General features: G+C 48.8%; 1 protein-coding gene across 3 annotated transcripts in view; it reads right to left on the bottom strand.

The window, feature by feature from the left end:
* Positions 1 to 359: 359 nt before the first annotated feature.
* Positions 360 to 23,992, bottom strand: part of LOC103122359 (kazrin) — a 585,567-nt gene continuing 561,934 nt past the window's right edge. For 2 of the 3 annotated variants that reach the window (XM_060202328.1, XM_060202327.1), the window contains exons 11-15: positions 23,499 to 23,730; positions 19,326 to 19,427; positions 16,185 to 16,351; positions 5,270 to 5,384; positions 360 to 2,179 (exon numbers count right to left, since the gene is read on the bottom strand). In XM_060202328.1, coding sequence (XP_060058311.1) covers positions 2,033 to 2,179; positions 5,270 to 5,384; positions 16,185 to 16,351; positions 19,326 to 19,427; positions 23,499 to 23,730 — 763 coding nt within the window. In that variant the 3' untranslated portion in view covers positions 360 to 2,032. Of the gene's footprint in view, positions 2,180 to 5,269; positions 5,385 to 15,658; positions 15,738 to 16,184; positions 16,352 to 19,325; positions 19,428 to 23,498; positions 23,731 to 23,992 lie in introns of those variants that run through there. The other variant, XM_060202329.1, reaches the window with a different exon arrangement.

Below are 23,992 nucleotides of genomic sequence, written 5' to 3'. Positions count from 1 at the left end.
GTCACTCTCCAGTTCACTGGAGCTCAGTTAATGCTTCCACCAACCCTCTCCCTCCACGGGGCGAGGTGGCGGGGGGCAATTTGTTGGCTTGGACAGAGCTTGGACAGTTCTCAGAGGCTGACATGCTGCAAGACTTGGAAATTCAAGCTTTCCCTAGACTCTCTGTGCAGACAGTTTTCATGAGAGTCAGCGTGTTAGCCTGCCTGTCCCCAAGTAATGACTAGCTGGCATGCCAGATGACTCCCAGGGCCTCTGATTCTCCCCTCATCATCACTCTGTGCTCAGCTGGATGGACTCCAGGCTAAACCCTTGAGTCAAAACTGGTTTTCTAGAGATGGGATTTCTCTCTCTGAGTCTCCTTTTAATATTTATTTATATAATTTGATAGGACGGAGAGAAATGGAGAGGGAAGGCAGAGATAGAGAGGGAAAGAAAAAGAGAGAGACCTGCAGCACTGCTTCACCACTCATAAAGCTCCCCCGCCCCTTTTGCAGGTGTAGACTTGAAGATTTGAACCTTGGTCCTTGGCGCATGGTAACATGGTGCTTTCAACCAAGTGTTCCGCCATCTGGCCCCTCTCCCTTTCTCCTTGATCAAGCCCAACTGGGGGCTCTTGAGAGAGAGAGAGAGAGAGAGAGAGAGAGAGTCTGATTGTTAAGCATTGTTTGTCAGATGTGCTGGACAGAAGCATTCCCACGTCAGTTTCATGTTGCGGGTAAGGAAATAAGACACGCCCTTTGCACCTGACCTCAGAGAGGTGACAATATGTTACGTACATTAGCAACTGTTAATTCTAACAATGCCCCACAGGAGGGGACCGGAATTACTGTTGATAAAGATCTTGAGGCACAGAGAGGTGAGGCCATTGGTAAGATGCCACACAGCAACAGTGGCGGGGTCCAGAAGGGGGAGAGAGGTTCTCCTCACCGCCTTACTGACTGACCAGTGACACTGCTCACACGGGGCCTGGGGGGTTTCATCTGTATGTCAGGTGTCTGAGACATCACTTCCCACTGCACACTTGGTGGAGTTGTCAGGGACTGAATTCAGTCTCCCCTGTTCCTGTAGCCACGGGGCCCTTCATCTCAGTGATGGCCCATTTGTACTTTTGGGAGCAGGACAGGGCGGGGGGTGCTGCCCAGCTCCCCACCGCCCGCCCTGCATGGATTACCCTCCTGCCGACATCTAATACAGGAGGAAGAACATGCAAACAGTTCCTTAGCACATCCATTCCTGTGTGAGACATGACATTTAAGACGGGAGGGAATGACATGTCTGTTTTGTAGTTGTTGTTTTTTTTTTTTTTCTTTCTTTCTTTCTTTCTTTCTTTCTTTCTTTCTTTCTTTCTTTCTGTCTTTCTTTCTTTCTCTCTTTTTTCCAGAGCACTGCTCAGCTCTGATTTACAGTGGTCCTGGGGATTGAACCTGGGACCTCTGAGCTTCAAACATGGTACCTCAAGTATGAAAATCTTTTTTTTGTTTGTTTGTTTTTTTTGCATAACCACTATGTTGTCTCCCCGACCCACTCTGTTTTGCATTGTCATAAGAGATATTTAGTAGCCCCCTTGTCATAAGCCAAGTTCTCAGTCCTGAGAAGAACAGAATGCAGAAGCCCAGGCTGGCTGGGAGGGTCCCTGCCCTGGCTGGCCAGCCTCAGGCTCCACAGTTCTTCCTGTTACTCCTAGGGCTTGCTCCTCTTAGGGGTGTTGTTGTTACTGTTTTTGAGGGTTGGGGAGACTGTGAGTCTCTTCAAGTTGGTGGCTCAGCCCAGGGCTTTGGAGATATCTTGAGGGCTGACAGTCACTCTGCAGTGGAGCCTGGGTTGTGGAAGGGGCTGGACCCTGAGACGGATGCTCTGGGGACCACGTCCTTCCAGTGAGGCTCCAAGTCCCTCCGTGCAGCCACCTGCAATTGTAGCAGGTGTGTTGGGGGCCCTTCCCCTCAGCCCAAGGTCACTATGTACAGTGGCCATGCCACCTGCGGCTCTTTCTCCCGAGGTCTCTCCACGTTGGATCCCGTGTTGCACTGGTGCCTTACACATTGGTGACTTCCAGGTGGCACTGCTCCAGTCTGCCCTGGAGCTCATCGTCCGCACACTCTTCATTGTGGAGAGAACCATAGTCATCGTGGAAATCAGGGTCCTTGCCACTGAAGCCCCTTCCTATCTTCCCCAGGGGTAGCTGAGAGGAGAAGGAAAAGATCAGAGGAGAGCAACCAGTGGGAGAAGAGTCGAATATTTACAAAGCCAGCAAAGGTGGGATCTCCAGCTCTAATTACTGGGTGAACTTTTTTCCTTTTTTTGTTTCCTTCAGCCCTGCATGGCACACTCACCACTCCGGGCGGTCATTTTTTCCCTGTCTCCCCTCACCTTCTATTTTTATTTGACAGGGCAGAGAGAAATTGGGAAGGCTGAGGATATAGAGAAGGATAGAGGGGGCCAGGCAGTGGCACACCAGTTAAGTATACATAGTACTAAGCAAAAGGACCCATGCAAGGATTCAGGTTCAAGTCCCTGGCTCCCCATCTGCAGCAAGGATGCTTGACAAGCAGATCTACAAGTGTCTGTTTCTTTCTCCCTCTCTATCTCCCCTCCTCTCTCAATTTCTCTCTATTCTATCCAATAAAATGGGAAAAATGGCTACAGGGAGCAGTGGATTTGGAGTACCAGCACCGAGCTCCAGCAATAACCCTAAAGGTGAGAGAAAGAGAGAGAGAGTGAGGGGGAAGAGAGAGAGAGAGAGAGAGAGAAGGAGGGAGAAAGATGGACACCTGCAGACCTGCTTCACTTGCTTCACTGCTTGTGAAGCAAACCCCCTGAAGGTGAGGAACAGAGGCTTGAACCTGGGTCCTTGTACTTGGTGATATGTGTGTTTAACTGGGTGAGCCATGGCGGGGCCCCTACTGTGTGATCTTGAGTAGCTTTCCCAGCCCATCTGTGCTCCCCCTACTAGCAGCCCTTCTTCCCTGCTTGGGGAGATGGAGAGGATTTTTGTGAGTCAACATCAGAGAGTGCTGGGTGTCCAGCTGGAAGGAACCACTTGGTCACCAAGAGTGAGGACAAATGCATCAGATGATTCACAAAAATCTCCCATCTTCCTTTTTATAATTTTAAATCTTTATTTATTTTAGATAGAGATGTAGAGAGTTGGAGAGGGCAGCAGCAGATTAAGAGGGAGAGAGAGACACCTGCAGCCCTGCTTCACCACTTGCAAAGTTTCCCCCTTGCAGGTGGGGACTGAGGGCTTGAACCTGGGTCCTTGCTCATGGTGCTGTTTGTGTCTACTGGGTGTGCCACTGCCCAGCCACCTTGGCTTTTCTCCTTCTCCTTCTTCTTCTCCTTTTAGATTTTTAAAAATTATCTTTACTTATTTGCTGGATAGAGACAGCCAGAAATAGAGAAAGGGGGAGATAAGGAGAGAGACAGAGAGACACCTGCAGCCCTGCTTCACCACTTGCGAAGCTTTCCCCCTGCAGGTGGGGAGCGGGGGCTTGAACCTGGGTCCTTGCACATTGCAGCATGTGCACTCGACCAGGTGTGCCAACGCCCAGCCCCTTATCTTTACTTCTGTAGGAGTGATACCACGCCAGGAGAGTGCGCGTGCTGAGCTGAGTGTTCTTTAAGAATAAAGGGGCTGGTTTATTCACCAACATCTCCCCAGACTCAGGGTGGTGCCAGGGACACGGTGCCCAGAGTGTGTTTGCTGCATGAAGGGGGAGAGACTTTGTAGTGCCCGCCTCTGCCACCTTCCATTTGGGAGTCTCTGTCAGGTGGAGTCTGTGTGGCCAGACCCCAGCTGGGTGGGTTTTCCCTCCGGCTATGGGTCCATCTGCTGGGATCACTGCTCAGGTCCCTGGCGTTTGCTCTCTGACTTGGTGCTTCTCTGTGCGCTACACTGGGACTGTCACAACAGCGTGGCTCCAGGTAGTGCTCACCCCGCCCCATAGATCCCCCGGCACTAGGAAACCAGGTGGGTCCCCAAAACTGCAGGGTGGGTAGGCAGGCATCCCAGGTGGATGTGAGAGGGAATCTCCAAAAATTAAGCCCCTGCAAATGCTTAGAATGTGTGCTTATAATATGACTATGGTGTGGGAGTCCGGTGGTAGTCGCAGTGGGTTAAGCGCACGTGGCTCAAAGCGCAGGGACGGGCAGAAGGATCCCGGTTCGAGTCCCCGGCTCCCCACCTGCAGGGGAATTGCTTCACAGGCGGTGAAGCAGGTCTGCAGGTGTCTATCTTTTTCTCCCCCTCTTTGTCTTCCCCTCTTCTCTCCATTTCTCTCTGTCCTATCCAACAACAACGACATCAATAACAACAACAATAACTACCACAACAATAAAAAACAAGGGCAACCAAAGAGAAAATAAATAAATATATTTTTTAAAAAATATGATTATAGTGCGTTTGTAAGAAGGTCCCAGAAGGTGCTTATTAGAAATCTGGGTGATTCCAAGAATATCTCTGCCCCCACGGCCACTGGGGTAGAAGGTGCCTGGCAGGAAGGCCAGAGTTGGGGCGGAGGACATAGAATTCACTGGGGAACCAAATGTTTATCACTACGTCACAGTGACTCAGAATAGAAACACTGAAAATATGCAGGAGGCCTGAGGATGTGCAGAGGGATTGACTGTGTGCTGAGCTGGAGACTGTGCGGAAGGTCAAGTAAATGAAAACAGAGAAATGAGATGAAGAAGGTCAGACTGAACTTCACTGAGTAAGCAGTGGATAAGTTCATCACAAGGCCAGAAAAGGAAAAGGGAAATGCCTTATACAGAAAGCAAGATGTTCCTAACCACATCTATCTATCGTGGCAGAGGCTCAGCTAAGGTAACCAGCCCCTGAGCAATGGGTCCAGGTCCCGCCCCTTGCAGCCTCTGCTTCTGTGGTGGCACTTCCTGCCCTCAGCCTGCACCCCCTGTCTGAGCTAGTACCGTCCTTTTGGTTTGAGGCCGTGAGTTTTCAGAGTAACCTGCACTCTCGGTCAGTGCGAATAAACTCCTTTTTCCTTCGCCCGTCCTGGCTCCAGTCTCCTCAATATTCAGAATTCCTTGACAGATGGGATGTAGCCAAGGGAAGCCTACAGTCGGCCATGTACCACTCTGAGCCTGGTGAGGGCCTTCCTGCTGGTCCCTGAAGGTGGCTTCCAAGGCCTCTCTCCTCACTCTACCTGAGGCCCGCCCATCACTCCCAAGGCCAACACAGTAACTGCAGAGAGCAGTAAAGGCCCAGGGGACAGGAAGGCCCTCCCCAGCCATGGGACTCATAGCGACTTACCCGGCCAGCCTTGTACTTGACTCCACCGCCATTCTCCTCCTTTCCTGCCCGGGTGATGCTGGAGGCCCTGCCGGGAGGCGTCCCAAAGCGCTCAGCCTCCCGGATGCCGGCGGAACTGTGGAGAGACCCCCCTTTGTGTCTCCAGGAAGGCCCGGCCAGTCTCTGCAACCCAGAGTCCCACTCACTCCTGTTCTGCTGAGCATTTTCGACAAGGAGCCCTCACTAGGCGCCTGGAGGCTGGGCTGCTGCCTGCTCTACTGAGGGTGGAGGAAGGACTGCACAAGCCAGTAAGCTGCTAAGCGGTTTGCCCCAGGCCTGCACAGCTGGGACAGACAGAGCCAGGACCTGAGACCACAGAGTCTCTCTCCCGGCCGGGGTCCTGCAAAACTTCGTAGGACTCCAGATTTGAATAAGTGGGTGTGACTTGAGACTATTAGTACAGTTTCCTCCCCTGCCTTTGAAGTCTGACCTCACCTCCCACTCCCCACTTTCTCCCTTTTTAAAATTTTTAAAAATATTTATTTATTTATTCCCTTTTTTATTGCCTTTGTTGTTTTATTGTTGTAGCTATTATTGATGTCATTGTTGTTGGATAGGGCAGAGAGAAATGGAGAGAGGAGAGGAAGACAGACGCTTGCAGACCTGCTTCACCCTCTGTGAAGCGACTCCCCTGCAGGTGGGGAGCCGGGGGCTCGAACTGGGATCCTAACGCCGGTTCTTGCACCTCGCACCACCTGCGCTCAACCCGCTGCGCTACCGCCCGACTCCCCCAGTTTCTCCCTTCTTTGTGTAAAAGCGCCTGTTAGAAGCTCACTGCTGCGGAGGGTGAGGGGGACCCTGGGGTGGAGCAAGAAGACAACGCCAGAGCCAGGAATCCTGAGTTTAGTCCTCTTGCCTCTTACCCCCCACCACTTCTCTTCTAGACTTCTGGTATACCATCGTCTCCCCTTAGACTCCAGCCGCAGGGCTGGCCCCAGTCTTCTGCGCCTCTTCTGCTAATCCTGCCACATCCAAATTCTGTATGTGCTCAGCTGTTCTCAGGACATCCGCCAGGCAGGTGGCCTGAAATCCCAGCTCTCCTGGGTACAGGCCGCACGGTCTGAAGTGAGCGTCTTTCTTCATTTACCTGCACGTTGCTCTCTGCATCTGCAGAGTGGGAGCCTAACAGAGCCAGTCACAAGAAGTTAGGACAAGGGGTTCCATGTGCTTTGGCGAACTGGAGAGACAGCTCACTGGGTAAGGCACGTACTTTGCCATGCACACAGCTCACCTGTGACAGCCACAGGGAAACCTTGGCATGGGGGGGGGTCTCTATGTCTCTCCATTTGAATGAAGAAGTGGCCTGGGAGCATAGAAATGGTACACAAGTGTCCAGGTCCTCTCTCTCTCTCTCTCTCTCACACACACACACACACACACACACACACACACACACACACACACACACACACTTCTTTGGAGGGGTCAGGAGATAGTTCAGTGGGTAGAGTGCACACCTCAATGTCTTGGTGTGGGTGAGGCTTAGGGTTTGATCCCAGGTACCATCTGGGAGCCTCCATTGGTGGCAAGGCAACTCCATGGTGCTTTGGCATCTCTCTCTCTCTCTCTCTCTTTCCCTTTCTGTCTGTCTCTCCCTCTGCTTTCTCCCGTTCTCTCTCAGTGAGGCCTTCTGCTCTCTCCCTGCTATCACATAAAAGAGTGATTTGGAGCTTAGCTGGAACCCATAAGTGGCTATGATCATAATTCATGTTAGCACAGAAGATGCATCCTAGCACATCCCAACGGACTCTGATGGACTGTGCTTGGGAGTTTGCAAGAGCTGGGAGCCTCAGCTTGGGCCACCTGTGAGAGCAAGGACCCTTCTAACGTCTTTCCAGCTGCCTCCAAACAGCTCTGCTTCTTCCAAAGCCAAGCTAAGAAAGGTCAAGGGCGGGGAGTGCCAGCATGTGGGGCACGCCTCTGACTCAGGTGATGGCAAGTACAGTTGAGTTCTCAGACACGAGTGCTCGGGGCTCCCTGTACACATGGAGGTGGTGTGTCTTCAAGGGTGGGCTTTGCCTTAATCACCACCTGCTCTTCTCTTGACTCCAACCCATCCAGGTGAATTCCCCTGGGTGTAATGTTTGTACTTTTTAAAATGTATTATTATTATTATTATTCATTGGATAGAGACAGTCAGAAATCAAGAGGGAAGAGGAGATACAGAGGCAGAGAGACACCTGCAGCCCTGCTTCACCACTCGCAAAGCTTTCCCCCTGCAGTGGGGACTAGGGGATCGAACCCAGGTCTCCGCGCATTGTAACATGTGCACTCAACCAGGTGCGCCATCACCCATGGGAACAGTTCTCTTTGCAGAAGCCACTGAGGCTCAGGCAGGGCAACGGTCTTGCTGGAAATCACACAGATGGTGGAGGCACTGGAGTCCAGCCCTAAGTCTCTGCCAGGCCTTTCTGAAACACAAGACCAGGGTGCTAGGCACAGACCTTTCCTTACCCCAGGCCAGAGTGGGCCTAGGAAGAATTATATAAAATATTACCTTCCTTTTTAAAAAAAATTTAAACTTTGTTTTATTTGATAGAACAAAGAAAAATTTTGAGAAAGGGGAGATAAAAAAGGAGAGAAAGAGAGAGAGAGAGAGATACCTGCAGCCCTGCTTCACCACTCATGAAGCTTTCCCCCTTCAGGTGGGGACTGGGGCCTTGAACCTAGGTCCTTATGCATGGTTATACATGGTTATACATGCACTTAACCAGGTGCACCACCACCCAGACCCCAAAATATTACCTTCTATTTGGTGCCTGGACACTTCAGCCTAGGGACCAGGCAGCGGTGCACCGGGAGTATAAGGACCTGGGTTCAAGCCTCAGGGCCCTACCTGCAAGGTGAAAGCTTCACGAGTGGTGAAGCAGGGCCACAGGTATCTCTCTTAGTGCTTCTTTCTCTACCTTCCCTCCCCTCTCGATTTCTCTCTGCCCTTATTTGGGTCACCAGCTGGGGAACCAAGAACACTGTCCCTACCATTTTCTTGGGTCTGTCTGTCTCTTGCAGGCCTGGGGGACCTGCCAGGCAAGGCAGGAAGTGGGGGTGAGGGTCTCCTGTTCCGTGTGCTTGAGAGTCATGTGTGGCTGAGCTTACAGTGGGGTGGCTTCTCTCCTCTGAGTTGCTAATGGTGGAGCTGGAGCAGACCCAGTGCAGAAGAATATCACTCGAGAACTTCCTGGGAAGTTGGGCAGGAAAGCTCCATCCGTGTGGGGTGTGTGTATATGTGTGTGTGTATATATATGTGTGTATGTGTGTATCTGTGTATTATGTGTGTATATGTGTGTATGTGTGTATATGTGTGTATGTGTATGTGTGTATTATGTGTGTGTATATATGTGTGTATTATGTGTGTATGTGTGTATATATATGTGTGTATGTGTGTATGTGTGTATGTGTGTGTATTATGTGTGTATGTGTGTATATGTGTGTGTGTATGTGTGTATATATACGTGCGTGTATTATGTGTGTATGTGTGTATATGTGTGTATTATGTGTGTATGTGTGTATATATGTGTTGTGTATGTGTGTATGTGTGTATATATGTGTATATATGTGTATATGTGTGTATGTGTGTGTATGTGTGTATATACATGTGTGTGTGTATATATGTGTGTGTGTGTGTATGTGTGTGTGTGTGTTGCACAGGACACAATCTGCCTCACTGAATTGTCATAGCAGAGCTGTGAGGTAGGGATGTGTCATGCTCTAACATCACAGACAAGAAAACTGAGGTTCAGACTGGGAGTCCCTGACTCCTGTCGAGCCTGTTAGAGAGTTGGCATGCTGGGGGTTGGGTGGTAGCGCAGTGGGTTAAGCCCACATGGTATGAAGTGCAAAGACTGGTGTGAGGATCTCGGTTCAAGCCCCCGGCTCCCCACCTGCAGGGGGGTCACTTCACAAGCTGTGAAACAGGTCTGCAGATGTCTGTCTTTCTCTCCCCCTCTCTGTCTCCTCCTCCTCCTCTCTCCATTTCTCTCTGTCCTATTCAACAATGACGACATCATCAACAACAACAGTAATAACCACAACAACAATAAAACAACAAGGGCAACAAAAGGGAAAATAAATAATAAAAAAATTTTCTTAAGAAAGTTGGCATGCTAGGCCGGGGACAGCTAGGGCTGAGCCTGGCTCAGAGCTCTGCAGGGTGATGATCCTTTTGATCTACCACCTTGGAGCCTTCTCTGGGGATGGGGGGGGGAGAGGGAGAGAAACGCAAGCCTACCGCTGCGCCACCTGGAGTGGCCACTTCAGTGTTTGTTTGTTTGTTTGTCTGTTTGTTTTTCCAACAGGGTTATTGCTGGGGCTCACTGAGTCACCACTCTTGGTGGCCAGTTTTAATTTTCTTTGCAGGGCTGGGCAGTAGCACAGCAGGTTAAGTGCAGGTGGCACACACCTTCTTTTCAAATCCACATAACACATACTCAAGGATAGACCACATGTTAGGCCACAAAGACAGCATCAATAAATTCAAGAGCATTGAAATAATCCCAAGTATCTTCTCAGACCACAGTGGAGTAAAACTAACATTTAACAACAAACGGAAAATTATTAAAAGACACAGAATTTGGAAACTAAACAACATGCTCCTTAAGAACCACTGGGTCAGAGACTCACTCAAACAGGAAATTCAGATGTTCCTGGAAACTAATGAAAATGAAGACACAACCTATCAAAATATTTGGGACACAGCTAAAGCAGTACTGAGAGGGAAACTTATAGTCATACAATCACATATTAAACACCAAGAAGAAGCTCAAATGAATGACCTTACTGCACACCTCAAGGACTTAGAGGAAGAGGAACAAAGGAACCCTAAAGCAACCAGAAGGACAGAAATCACTAAAGTTTGAGCAGAAATAAACAACATCGAAAATAAAAGAACCATACAAAAGACCAATGAAGCCAAATGTTGGTTCTTTGAAAGATTAAACAAAATTGACAAACCCCTAGCCAGACTCACCAAACAAAAAAGAGAGAAGACTCAAATTAATAGAATTGTAAACGATGCAGGAGATATCACAACTGACACCAAGAAATCCAGAGAATCCTGCGAAACTTCTATAAAGAACTATATGCCACCAAGCTAGAGAATCTGGAAGAAATGGAACAATTCCTAGAAACCTATGAACTTCCAAAACTGAACCAAGAAGAACTGCAAAATCTAAATGCACCAATCACAGACAAAGAAATTGAAACCGTTATTAAGAATCTCCCCAACAACAAAAGTCCTGGACCAGATGGCTTTACAAACGAATTCTACAAAACTTTCAGGAAACAGTTAATACCCATACTTCTTAAGCTATTCCATAATATTGAAGAAACAGGAATACTCCCTTCCACCTTTTATGAAGCCAACATCACCCTGATACCAAAAGCTGATAGGGACAGAACAAAAAAGGAAAACTACAGACCAATATCTCTGATGAACATAGATGCCAAAATATTAAACAAGATCTTGGCCAACCGGATACAGCAACATATCAAAAAGATTGTTCATCATGACCAAGTGGGATTAATCCGAGGAATGCAAGGCTGGTTCAACATCCGTAAGTCAATCAAGGTCATTCACCACATCAATAAAAGCAAAGCCAAAAACCACATGATTATCTCAGTAGATGCAGAGAAAGCCTTTGACAAAATCCAACACCCGTTCATGCTCAAAACTCTACAAAAAAATGGGAATAGATGGGAAATTCCTCAAGATAGTGGAGTCTATATATAGCAAACCTAGAGCCAACATCATACTCAATGGACAGACGCTGAAAGCATTCCCCCTCAGATCGGGGACTAGACATGGCTGTCCACTGTCACCGTTACTCTTCAACATAGTATTGGAAGTTCTTGCCATAGCAATCAGGCAAGAGAAAGAAATCAAAGGAATACAGATTGGAAGGGAAGAAGTCAAGCTCTCACTATTTGCAGATGATATGATAGTATACATAGAAAGACCTAAAGAATCCAGTAGAAAATTACTGGAAGTTATTAGGCAATATAGCAAGGTATCAGGCTACAAAATCAATGTACAAAAATCAGTGGCATTTCTTTATGCAAACACTAAATCTGAAGAAGAAGACATCCAGAAATCACTCCCATTTACTGTTTCAGCAAAATCAATCAAATACCTAGGAATAAAGTTGACCAAAGAAGTGAAAGACTTGTATGCTGAAAACTATGAGTCGCTACTCAAGGAAATAGAAACTGATACCAAGAAATGGAAAGATATCCCATGCTCATGGATTGGAAGAATAAATATCATCAAAATGAATATTCTCCCCAGAGCCATATACAAATTTAATGCAATACCCATCAAAGTTCCACCAAGCTTCTTTAAGAGAATAGAACAAACACTACAATAATTTATCTGGAACCTGAAAACACCTAGAATTGCCAAAACCATCTTGAGGAAAAGAAACAGAAATGGAGGCATCACACTCCCAGACCTTAAACTATATTATAAAGCCATCATCATCAAAACAGCATGGTACTGGAACAAAAATAGGCACACAGACCAGTGGAACAGAATTGAAAGCCCAGAAGTAAATCCCAACACCTATGGGCATCTAATCTTTGATAAGGGGGCCCAAAAGATTAAATGGAAAAAGGAGGCTCTCTTCAATAAATGGTGCTGGGAAAACTGGGTTGAAACATGCAGAAGAATGAAATTGAACCACTTTATCTCACCAGAAACAAAAATCAACTCCAAATGGATCAAAGACCTAGATGTCAGACCAGAAACAATCAAATACTTAGAGGAAAACATTGGTAAAACAGTTTCCCACCTACACCTCAAGGACATCTTTGATGAATCAAACCCAATTGCAAGGAAGACTAAAGCAGAAACAAACCAATGGGACTACATCAAACTGAAAAGCTTCTGCACATCCAAAGAAACTATTAAACAAACAGAGAGACCCCTCACAGAATGGGAGAAGATCTTCACATGCCATACATCAGACAAGAAACTAATCACCAAAATATCTAAAGAGCTCAGCAAACTTAACACCAAAAAAGCAAATGATCCCATCCAAAAATGGGCAGAGGATATGAACAAAACATTCACCTCAGAGGAAATCCAAAATGCTAACAAACATATGAAAAACTGCTCTAGGTCACTGATTGTCAGAGAAATGCAAATTAAGACAATACTAAGATACCACCTCACTCCTGTAAGAATGGCATACATCAAAAAGGACAGCAGCAACAAATGCTGGAGAGGATGTGGGGACAGAGGAACCTTTTTTACATTGCTGGTGGGAATGTAAATTGGTACAGCCTCTGTGGAGAGCATTCTGGAAAACTCTCAGAAGGCTAGACATGGACCTTCCATATGATCCAGTAATTCCTCTCCTGGGGTTATACCCCAAGGACTCCATAACACCCAACCAAAAAGAGGTGTGTATTCCTATGTTCATAGAAGCACAATTCATAATAGCTAAAACCTGGAAGCAACCCAGGTGCCCAACAACAGATGAGTGGCTGAGAAAGCTGTGGTATATATACACAATGGAATACTATGCAGCTATCAAAAACAATGAACCCACCTTCTCTGACCCATCTTGTACAGAGCTAGAAGGAATTATGTTAAGTGAACTAAGTCAGAAAGATAAAGATGAGTATGGGATGATCCCACTCATCAACAGAAGTTGACTAAGAAGATCTGAAAGGGAAACTAAAAGCAGGACCTGATCAAATTGTAAGTAGGGCACCAAAGTAAAAACCCAGTGGTGAGGGGTAGACATGCAGCTTCCTGCGCCAGTGGGGGGTGGGAGTGGGTGGGAGGGATGGGTCACAGTCCTTTGGTGGTGGGAATGGTGTTTATGTACACTCCTAGCAAAATGTAGACATATAAATCAGTAGTTAATTAATATGAGAGGGGGAAAATCAATTGTATGTCTCAAAGTTTCTCAAAACACAAACTGAATCTTTTTAATATATAGGCTGTGTATTTGATATGCGGACTCTCTCAAAAGCCTAGACCAAGTAGATTAGAAGCATCCAATAGCACAGCTATATACAAAATACTGGATACTGTACAGCAAACCATCACAAAAGGACTTTTCAAAGTTAACCCAATTAACAAATAATGTGATGATAACATTAACTATCCAGCAGGAACATCACATCTCCACTATAGAGCCCCTACTTCCCCCAGTCCTGGAACCCTTGGATAGGGCCCACTTTCCCGTATGCATCTCCCAATCCAAACCAAATAATATTGCATCCGCTGATCACAACCTAACCAACGCAACGATTGCCACCTCAACATGCTTCACCTCAGACTGTGTCCAGAGACTTCACGTGTGGAATGACAACCCTTCAGCTTCATTACTCGGGTGAGACCTTTCCTTTTATAGTACACTCTAATTTCATTTCAGGTAGTTCACTTTCTAACAAAGTCCCATAACCTAGATATACACCAGTTTCTGTGAGAGAGAGCTTATGTGCACACGTATCCATAAACTACTGCAAAATATATACCTGAAAACAGAAGTACACTAGAGTTTGCAGTGAGTACCTCCCTAATACTTCCTCTCCACTATTCCAAGCTTGGGATCCATGATTGCTCAACAAATTGTTTGGCTTCATATGTTAACTCTCTTTTCAATCACCAGGTTCCAGATGCCACCAGGATGCTGGCCAGGCTTCCCTGGACTGAAGACCCCACCAATGTGCCCTGGAGCTCCGCTTCCCCAGAGACCCACCCTACTAGGGAAAGAGAGAGGCAGACTGGGAGTATGGACCGACCAGTCAACGCCCATGTTCAGCGGGGAAGCAATGACAGAAGCCAGACCTTCTACCTTCTGCAACCCTCAACGACCCTGGGTCCATGCTCCCAGAGGGATAGAGAATGGGAAAGCTATCATGGGAGGGGGTGGGTTATGGAGATTAGGTGGCGGGAATTGTGTGGAGTTGTACCCCTCCTACCTTATGTTTTTGTTCATTAATCCTTTCTTAAATAAAAAATTTAATAAAAAATAAAAGTGCAGGTGGCACAAAGCGCAAGAACCGGCGTAAGGATCCCAGTACGAGCCCCTGGCTCCCCACCTGCAGGGGAGTTGCTTCACAGGCGGTGAAGCAGGTCTGCAGGTGTCTGTCTTTCTCTCCCCCTCTCTGTCTTCCCCTCCTCTCTCCATTTCTCTCTGTCCTGTCCAACAACAATAACAACTACAACAAGGGCAAAAAAAATGGGGGAAATGGCCTCCAGGAGCAGTGGATTTGTAATGCAGGCACCGAGCCCCAGCAATAACCCTTTAGGCAAAATTGGAAAAGGAAAATAATAATGATAATAATAATAATAATAATAATAATAATAATTTTCTTTGATTTCCTTCCTCCTCTTTCTTTCTCATAGAGACAGAGAGAAATTGAGGAGGAATTGGGGGTGGAGAAGACAGCATAAAAATTATGCAAACAGATTCTCACAATGATTGAGACTACAGATCCCAGGTTCAATCCCCCTTTCCCTCCCACCATAAGCCAGGGATGAGCAGTACTCTGGTAAAAAATAAAATAAAATATATCTATTTTAAAAAGAGAGAGAGAGAGAACAGGGTGGGAGAGACAGAGAGGGGGAGAGAGAGAGAGAGAACAGGATGGGAGAGAGAGAGAGAGATAGAGAGAGAGGGAGAACAGGGTGGGAGAGACAGAGAGGGGGAAAGAGAGAGAGAGAACAGGATGGGAGAGAGAGAAAGAGAGAGAGAGAGGGAGAGGGAGGGAGAGAGAGAACACAGGATGGGAGAGAGAGAGAGAGAGATAGAGAGAGAGAGAGAGGGAGAACAGGGTGGGAGAGACAGAGAGGGGGAAAGACAGACACCTGCAGCACTGCTTATGATGCTTCTCCCACAGGTGGGGCCTGGGGGTTTGAACCCAGGTCCTTGCATATAGTAATGTGAAAACTCTACCAGGAGTGCCATCACCCAGCCCCCATCTTACTCTCTCAGACAAGAGCAAACCCCACCACCACCACCACCACTACCAATTTTCACGGCTTTTCCTGACACAAGGAAAGAAACTTTCCTTGTGTCAGGGGTGTGTTGAGGATTTAACCCCACATTCTTCTTAAGAACCTGCCCCAAAGCAACCCTCCTGCACTGCTGGTGGGGATGTCAATGGGTCCAACCCCTGTGGAGAACAGTCTGGAGAACTCTCACAAGGCTAGAAATGGACCTACCCTGTGACTCTGCAGTTCCTCTCCTGGGGATATAGCCTAAGGAACCCAATACACCCATCCAAAAAAAAATTGTATATATCTATGTTCACAGCAGCACAATGTGTAATACCCTAAACCTGGAAGTAACCCAGGTGTCCAACAACAGATGAGTGGCTGAGCAAGTTGTGGTTGATTTATACAAGGGAATACTACTCGGCTATTAAGAATGCATTCACCTTCTTCACCTCATCTTGGATGGAGCTGGAAGGAATCCTGTGAAGTGAGATCAGCCAGATAGAGAAGGATGAATATCGGATGATCTCACTCAGTGACAGAAGTTGAGAAATAAGAACAGAAGGGAAAACACGAAGCAGAACTTGGACTGGAGTTGGTGTGTTGCACCAAAGTTGCACCAAAGGGTTCAGGTCCTGGGACATGATGGCGGAGGAGGACTTAGGTGGGGGGTCAGAGTAGGATGTGGGAAACTGAGACATGTATCCCATGGACCCATGACTGTGTTTTACCGTGGACAGTGAACTATTAATCCTCCCAATAAAGGAAGGATAACAGGGAGAAGAACCTGCCCAGGTCCTCCTTTGCTGAGCTCTGGCCTCCCGCTCTGTAAAAGGAGCCTGGCTGGGTGCAGGGGACCAGGCAGAGGACAGCAGGTGAGGGAGCAGGTAGGGAAGCTGGGACTGGCCCAACACAGCCCACACTCACCTGGCGGGATGGAAGACAGAGCTCATCTCCTCCGCTAGGTGTCTCCGGAGGATATGCTTCCCACTGGGGATGCCCAGGGCGGTGGCCATGGCTTCAGCGTTGAACGTGGGCTCCAGCACCAGCACAGCACCGTGGACCCCGCTGTTGGTCAGGTTGTCAGCGTATTCCTGAAGGCAGAGGCCTGCAGCTGAGGAGCCTGTGGGGGTCACCCTGCTGGCCTGAAGCTCCCCCAGTTCCAAGAGGGGGTGTGCCCCCAACAGCCAGGACATACCCCTGAGAAACAACTCGTTCCAATACTAGAAGAAATGCCGCCTACTCTTAGGGCCATTAAGACAGCAATTGAAGGGGTCGGGTGGTGGCGCACTTGGTTGAGTGTACATGTTACCATGTGTAAGGACCCAGGTTCGAGCCCCCATCCCCTCCTGCAAGGAGAAAGCTATGTGAGTGGTGAAGCACGGCTGCGGCTGTCTCTCTGCCCTTCTCCTTTATTATCTTCCCCATCCCTCTCAATTTCTCTCTGTCTCTATCCAATAATAAATAAATAAAATGTGAAAAAAGTTTTTTTTTTAAAAAAAAGAATGTTCATAGTGGATTTATTCACAATAGCAAAAACCTAGAAACCAACAAAATGCCCTTTGAGAGATGACTGGAATAAAAAAGTTATGGAACATATGCTCAATGGAATATTATTCAGCAATGAGGAAAGATGCTGTTGTGCCCTTTGGGATAAAGTGGGTAGAACTGGAGAAGATGATGCTCAGGGAAGCCAGTTAGGAGGTGGAGGGCAGTTAGGAGGGGAAGGACACTGCAGTTAGGAGGGGAAGGGCACTGCAGTTAGGAGGGGAAGGGCACTGCAGTTAGGAGGGGAAGGGCACTGCAGTTAGGAGGGGAAGGGCACTGCAGTTAGGAGGGGAAGGGCACTGCAGTTAGGAGGGGAAGGGCACTGCAGTTAGGAGGGGAAGGGCACTGCAGTTAGGAGGGGAAGGGCACTGCAGTTAGGAGGGGAAGGGCACTGCAGTTAGGAGGGGAAGGACACTGCAGTTAGGAGGGGAAGGGCACTGCAGTTAGGAGGGGAAGGACACTGTAGTTAGGAGGGGAAGGGCACTGCAGTTAGGAGGGGAAGGACACTGCTGTTAGGAGGGGAAGGGCACTGCAGTTAGGAGGGGAAGGACACTGCAGTTAGGAGGGGAAGGACTCTTCAGTTAGGAGGGGAAGGACACTGCAGTTAGGAGGGGAAGGACACTGCTGTTAGGAGGGGAAGGACACTGCAGTTAGGAGGGGAAGGACACTGCAGTTAGGAGGGGAAGGACACTGCAGTTAGGAGGGGAAGGACACTGCAGTTAGGAGGGGAAGGACACTGCAGTTAGGAGGGGAAGGACACTGCAGTTAGGAGGGGAAGGACACTGCTGTTAGGAGGGGAAGGACCCTGCAGTTAGGAGGGGAAGGACACTGCTGTTAGGAGGGGAAGGACACTGTAGTTAGGAGGGGAAGGACACTACTGTTAGGAGGGGAAGGACACTGCAGTTAGGAGGGGAAGGGCACTGCAGTTAGGAGGGGAAGGACACTGCAGTTAGGAGGGGAAGGGCACTGCAGTTAGCAGGGGATGGACACTGCAGTTAGGAGGGGAAGGACTCTTCAGTTAGGAGGGGAAGGACACTGCATTTAGGAGGGGAAGGACACTGCAGTTAGGAGGGGAAGGACACTGCAGTTAGGAGGGGAAGGACACTGCAGTTAGGAGGGGAAGGACACTGCATTTAGGAGGGGAAGGACACTGCAGTTAGGAGGGGAAGGACACTGCATTTAGGAGGGGAAGGACACTGCAGTTAGGAGGGGAAGGACACTGCAGTTAGGAGGGGAAGGACACTGCAGTTAGGAGGGGAAGGACACTGCAGTTAGGACGGGAAGGACTCTTCAGTTAGGACGGGAAGGACTCTTCAGTTAGGAGGGGAAGGACACTGCAGTTAGGACGGGAAGGACTCTTCTGTTAGGAGGGGAAGGGCACTGCAGTCAGGAGGGAAAGGACTCTTCTGTTAGGAGGGGAAGGGCACTGCAGTCAGGAGGAGAAGGGCACTGCAGTTAGGAGGGGAAGGGCACTGCAGTTAGGAGGGGAAGGACTCTTCAGTTAGGAGGGGAAGGGCACTGCAGTTAGGAGGGGAAGGACGCTGCAGTTAGGAGGGGAAGGGCACTGCAGTTAGGAGGGGAAGGACACTGCAGTTAGGAGGGGAAGGGCACTGCAGTTAGGAGGGGAAGGACACTGCAGTTAGGAGGGGAAGGACTCTTCAGTTAGGAGGGGAAGGACACCAGTTTGGAGGGGAAGGACACTGCACAGCAGCGCCAGTCATATGAGGAATGTAGAGATTTGAACATACAAAGGTGAAAACACGCCAACCAACCTACTTTCAAGACTATGGGAGAAGTATGGTGTTTGTTTGTTGGAGTGGGGATGAGGACACAGACTTTAGGTGACAGGAGCAGTGAAAAAATAAGTAAAAAATTTAAAAAGACTTTTATCTGGTATGGAAAAACTTAGAAACATACTTATGGTATAATACCATGTGTGACAGTCAAGTGATTATATTTCATATTCATAATAAAAATATAATGTTTTAAAAATATTTATTTATTCCCTTTTATTGTCCTTGTTTTATTGTTGTAATTATTATTGTTGTTGTTATTGATGTCGTCGTTAGATAGGACTGAGAGAAATGGAGAGAGGAGGGGAAGACAGAGAGGGGAAGAGAAAGACAGACACCTGCAGACCTTCTTCACCACCTGTGAAGCGACTCCCCTGCAGGTGGAGAGCTGGGGGCTCGAACCGGGATCCTTACGCCAGTCCTTGCGCTTTGTGCCACGTGCGCTTAACCCGCTGCGCTACAGCCCGACTCCCATAATGTTTCTTTTTTTAAAAAAAAAAAGATAACAACTGATGGATGACTTCTTTGTCACCAGGAGAAGAGTCACCGATCAGGGCTCAGCTGTGGGGCCTTCAACACCCTCCTCCCAAGTGGCAGAGACAGGCTCCGGATGCCAGCCTGGCCAGCAGTGCCAGGTGCCTACAGGTGTGGAGGCTGGCGTGTGCACCCCGACTTGCCTATGGGATCTTCACACACCCCAATGTCCCCAGGCCCCCTGCACACTCACCTTCAGGTCAATGTCCCGCACCCACTTGAGCACACGCTGATTAGTCCAGACCACGGGGTCAGTGTTCTGTGTCTCACATCGGGCCCGACGTTCCTGGAGGGCCTGTGGGCAGGGGAGCAGGGCTCAGGGCGGGGGGAAGCGGGGCTGTGAGGAAGCAGGTGAAGTCACATGGGGAACCAAGGTCCACAGAGCAGGCAGGACTGTAGATTGTCCACACCAGGAGGGGCTCACTGTGTCCATCTGTGACCTGATCCTCCTCTCTGAGGGACAAACGTGAAGGCCTAGGGCCTCACGTTAACCTGGACAAAGATTAAGGTTCGAGCCACCTGCAGGGGTAAAGCTTCAAGAGTGATGAAGCAGTGCTGCAGCTGTCTCTCTCCCTCTATCTCTCCCTAAATGAAGATAATAATAATAAAAGAATGTGGAGGTGCAGATACCTGTGCCCAGGTGTGTGTGTGGGAGGAGGAGTGACAAGAGACCTGCAGCAGTTCTGGTAGCCCAGCCCTCCGGGAGCAGGTGCCCAGAGACCACTTGTGAGATATGCCAGTGGTGAGGTCTGTGCATGGGGCCAAGGGTCCTAGCTGCCACCCATCTCTGAAGGCTGAAAATGACAGGTGCTGTGTGACCCACGGGGACCTCAGAAGGAGCATCCTGGTATCCTGTTTCTATTTTCTTTCTGTTTTTTATCTTTATTTATTTATTGGATAGAGACAGTCAGAAATCAAGCGGAAGGGAGAGACAGAGAGGGAAAGAGAAAGACACCTGCTATCATGCTTTACTACTCGCAAAGCTTTCCCCCTGCAGGTGGGGACCGGGGGCTTGAACCTGCGTCCTTGTGCATTGCAACACAAGCACTCAACCAGGTCCGCCACCACCCAGCCCCGCCGTGTCCCCTTTCTAAGCCTCCTGGGGCGGGGAGGGTGGCTCCCAGACAAAGCACCCCTGGGCCTGTGGTGAACAGAGCCTCTGTTCTGACGGCTTCAGCATTTCCTGTGTAGCACCAAACCCAAGGGGCCAGGCAGTGAGTGGCACACCTGGTTAAGTGCTCACATTACAGTGCTCACAGACCTGGTTGGAGCCCTGGGTCCCCACCTGCACGGGGAAAGCTTCATGAGTGGTGAAGCAGAGCTGCAGGTGTCTTTCTCTCTCTCCTTCCCTCTAGATTTCTGGCTGTCTCTGTTCAATAAATAAAATAATAATTAAAATTAATTAATTAGATTAAAAATAAAACCAAGCCCTTGCCCGAGTTCTGCCCACTTGAACACATCACTGCTGTACCGGTTCCATGGCTGTACCGGTTCCATGGCTGCCAGTTCTTAGCAACATCGCCCCGCCAGATATTCGTCGGGATGCGGCATCATCTAAGTTCATTTCCCACGTCTACGCTCGACCGGACCTGCCAATATACGTGGATATCTTCGCCCACCCTGTCCAACGCTTGACGTCTCGTCACCCAATCTGGTCCTCTACGCCTACACTGAACTTCTCTGTTCCAGTCTCTTGGAAACAGAGTTGGCAGTCAGCTGAGGTCAAGAACAAACACCTCATCACAGACCCCTGCGAGCCTCAACCCGGCTTTTACCTAGCACGTTATGACTGGGCCCTCCTCAATCGCTATCGAACAGGCCATGGCCGGTGCGCCGCTATGTTCCATCGCTGGGGAGCCAGAGACGACCCGAACTGCCCCTGAGGCTCCAGACAGACTATGACCCACATAGTCAACGACTGCCACCTCTCCAGATTCAAAGGAGGTCTCGAAACTTGACATCAGGCTCAACCTGATGCTGTTGACTGGCTACGGAAGAAGGGCAAACGCTAGAAGAACTGCTGTACCCTGACTGCAATCTGACTTCTAACCAGCAGGTGACGCCGGGGAGTTCGGATCTGTGTCCCCGCCAATCACTTTGTCCCCAGGGCCCTGCAGTGGGCTGGAGCAGGCCAGGAAGCCCCTTCTTCTGTCCATCCATGACACCTGGCATTGCTTGTGTCCCGACATGTCACTCAGTCCCTGGGGAAATATCTGGGGGGCGCTGAGCTGGGCAGAGCTCAGAATCCAGGCAGCGGCCAACAGGCCAACACCAGGCAGGGCTATGCAGGGCTTGCTGCTGTTCTCTGAGTTTGCTTTATTTACTTTTTAAAATCTTTTAATTTTTTTTATTATCTTTATTTATTAGAGACAGTCAGAAATTGAAAGGAAGTGAGAGAAAGAGGAGAGAGACAGAGAGGCACCTGCAGCCTGCAGAGAGACCCTGCTTTAGCACTCGTGAAGCTTTCCCCCTGCAGGTGGGGACCAGGGGCTTGAACCCAGGTCCTTGTGCACTGTAACATATACACTCAACCAGGTGCGCCACCACCTGGCTCCTGAGTTTGTTTTACTAACTCATCCCTGTGGAAGAATCTAATGTAGGATCTTCTAAGACCCTAGACGTTTCCCCTTGGGAAAGTCTGTGTCTGTATCTGCATCTGTGTCTGCGTCTATATCTGTATCTGTATCTGTGTCTGTATCTGTGTCTGTGTCTGTGTCTGTGTCTGTGTCTGTATCTTTGTCTGTGTCTGTATCTGTGTCTGTGTCTGTATCTGTGTCTGTATCTGTGTCTGTGTCTGTATCTGTATCTGTGTCTGTATCTGTGTCTGTGTCTGTGTCTGTGTCTGCGTCTGCGTCTGCATCTGTATCTGTGTCTGCGTCTGTATCTGTATCTGTGTCTGTGTCTGTGTCTGTATCTGTGTCTGTGTCTGCGTCTGCGTCTGTGTCTGTGTCTGTATCTGTGTCTATATCTGTATCTGTGTTTGTGTCTGTGTCTGCGTCTGTGTCTGTATCTGTATCTGTGTCTGTGTCTGTATCTGTGTCTGTGTCTGTGTCTGCGTCTGCGTCTGCGTCTGCATCTGTATCTGTATCTGTGTCTGCGTCTGTATCTGTATCTGTGTCTGTATCTGTGTCTGTGTCTGCGTCTGTGTCTGTGTCTGTATCTGTGTCTATATCTGTATCTGTGTTTGTGTCTGTGTCTGCGTCTGTGTCTGTATCTGTGTCTATATCTGTATCTGTGTCTGTGTCTGTGTCTGTGTATATCTGTATCTGTGTCTGTGTCTGTATCTGTGTCTGCGTCTGCATCTGCGTCTGCGTCTGCATCTGTGTCTGTGTCTATATCTGTATCTGTGTCTGTATCTGTGTCTGTGTCTGTATCTGTATCTGTATCTGTGTCTGCGTCTGTATCTGTGTCTGTATCTGTGTCTGCGTCTGTATCTGTATCTGTGTCTGTATCTGTGTCTATATCTGTATCTGTGTCTGTGTCTGTGTCTGTATCTGTGTCTGTGTCTGTGTATATCTGTATCTGTGTCTGTGTCTGCATCTGCATCTGCGTCTGCGTCTGTGTCTATATCTGTATCTGTGTCTGTGTCAGTATCTGTGTCTGTGTCTGTGTCTGTATCTGTGTCTGTGTCTGTATCTGTGTCTGTGTCTGTGTCTGTGTCTGTGTCTGTGTCTGTGTCTGCGTCTGCATCTGCGTCTGCTTCTGCGTCTGTGTCTGTGTCTATATCTGTATCTGTGTCTGTATCTGTGTCTGTGTCTGTATCTGTGTCTATATCTGTACCTGTGTCTGTATCTGTGTCTGTGTCTGTGTCTATATCTGTATCTGTGTCTGTATGTGTGTCTGTATCTGTGTCTATATCTGTATCTGTGTCTCTGTCTGTATCTGTGTCTGTGTCTGTGTATATCTGTTTCTGTGTCTGTGTCTGTATCTGTGTCTGCGTCTGCATCTGCGTCTGTGTCTGTGTCTATATCTGTATCTGTATCTGTGTCTGTATCTGTGTCTGTGTCTGTATCTGTGTCTGTGTCTGTATCTGTGTCTGTGTCTGTGTCTGTATCTGTGTCTGGTGTGCCCTGTGGCTCTCCTGCCTGAAAAAACAGGGCTTTGGGGCTGTGGGAAGATACAGGGTCCTTCATTTCCTCTGACCTGAGCACAGAATCTGGCCCGTGGTCAGGCAATAAGCAGATGTTGGAAGGAAGAAGAAAATGGAGGGAGGGAGGGAGGGAGAGAGGGAGGATGAGGGGATCAACGACTGACTGTGTGGATTAATGAGTAGGAGATGGGCAGGTGGGTGGATGGACAGACAGCAGATGCCAGAGAGGCAAGGACAGTACAGAAGCCCCACCCCCCCAACACACTCAGTCCTCACCTCCCTGCTGAAGTTCACTTGGTAAAGCAGCTCGATGCCCAGCAGGATGCTGACCTGGTGGAACTTCTTGGACACGTTCAAGTGCTTCTCTAGGTCCCTCTTCATCAGGGAGTTGAGCATCCTCCCATCCACCAGGTGGTTCTGGAAGGCCTGAGAGTACTGGGACAGGCCGATGTCATTCAGCCAAGCCTTGGCCACCCAGTGGTGGTCCAGGTCGGCGGCTTTGGACAGGCTGGTGAGGAGAGACACAGCCAGAGAGAGGGGTGGGTGGAGAGGGACAGGCAGTGATGGGTGGAGAGGGAGGACAAGGAAGCATGGTTAGGCATGAACATGAGTGGGGTGGAAAGACAGGGAGGGAGAAAGGGAGAGATAACAGGGCAGGGAGAGGAACGAAGACAGGAGAGAGATGGACACACAGAGAAGAGAGTCATGGAGAGACAGAGTGGAGAGAGAGAAAAAAGGAAAGGAAGGAGACAGGAACACTGAGAGACAGA

This window comes from Erinaceus europaeus, chromosome 11, assembly GCF_950295315.1.
Source record: "Erinaceus europaeus chromosome 11, mEriEur2.1, whole genome shotgun sequence".
NCBI lineage: Eukaryota > Metazoa > Chordata > Mammalia > Eulipotyphla > Erinaceidae > Erinaceus > Erinaceus europaeus.
Note: the sequence above shows the minus strand (reverse complement) of the source record. Positions and strands in the feature narration are given on the sequence as shown.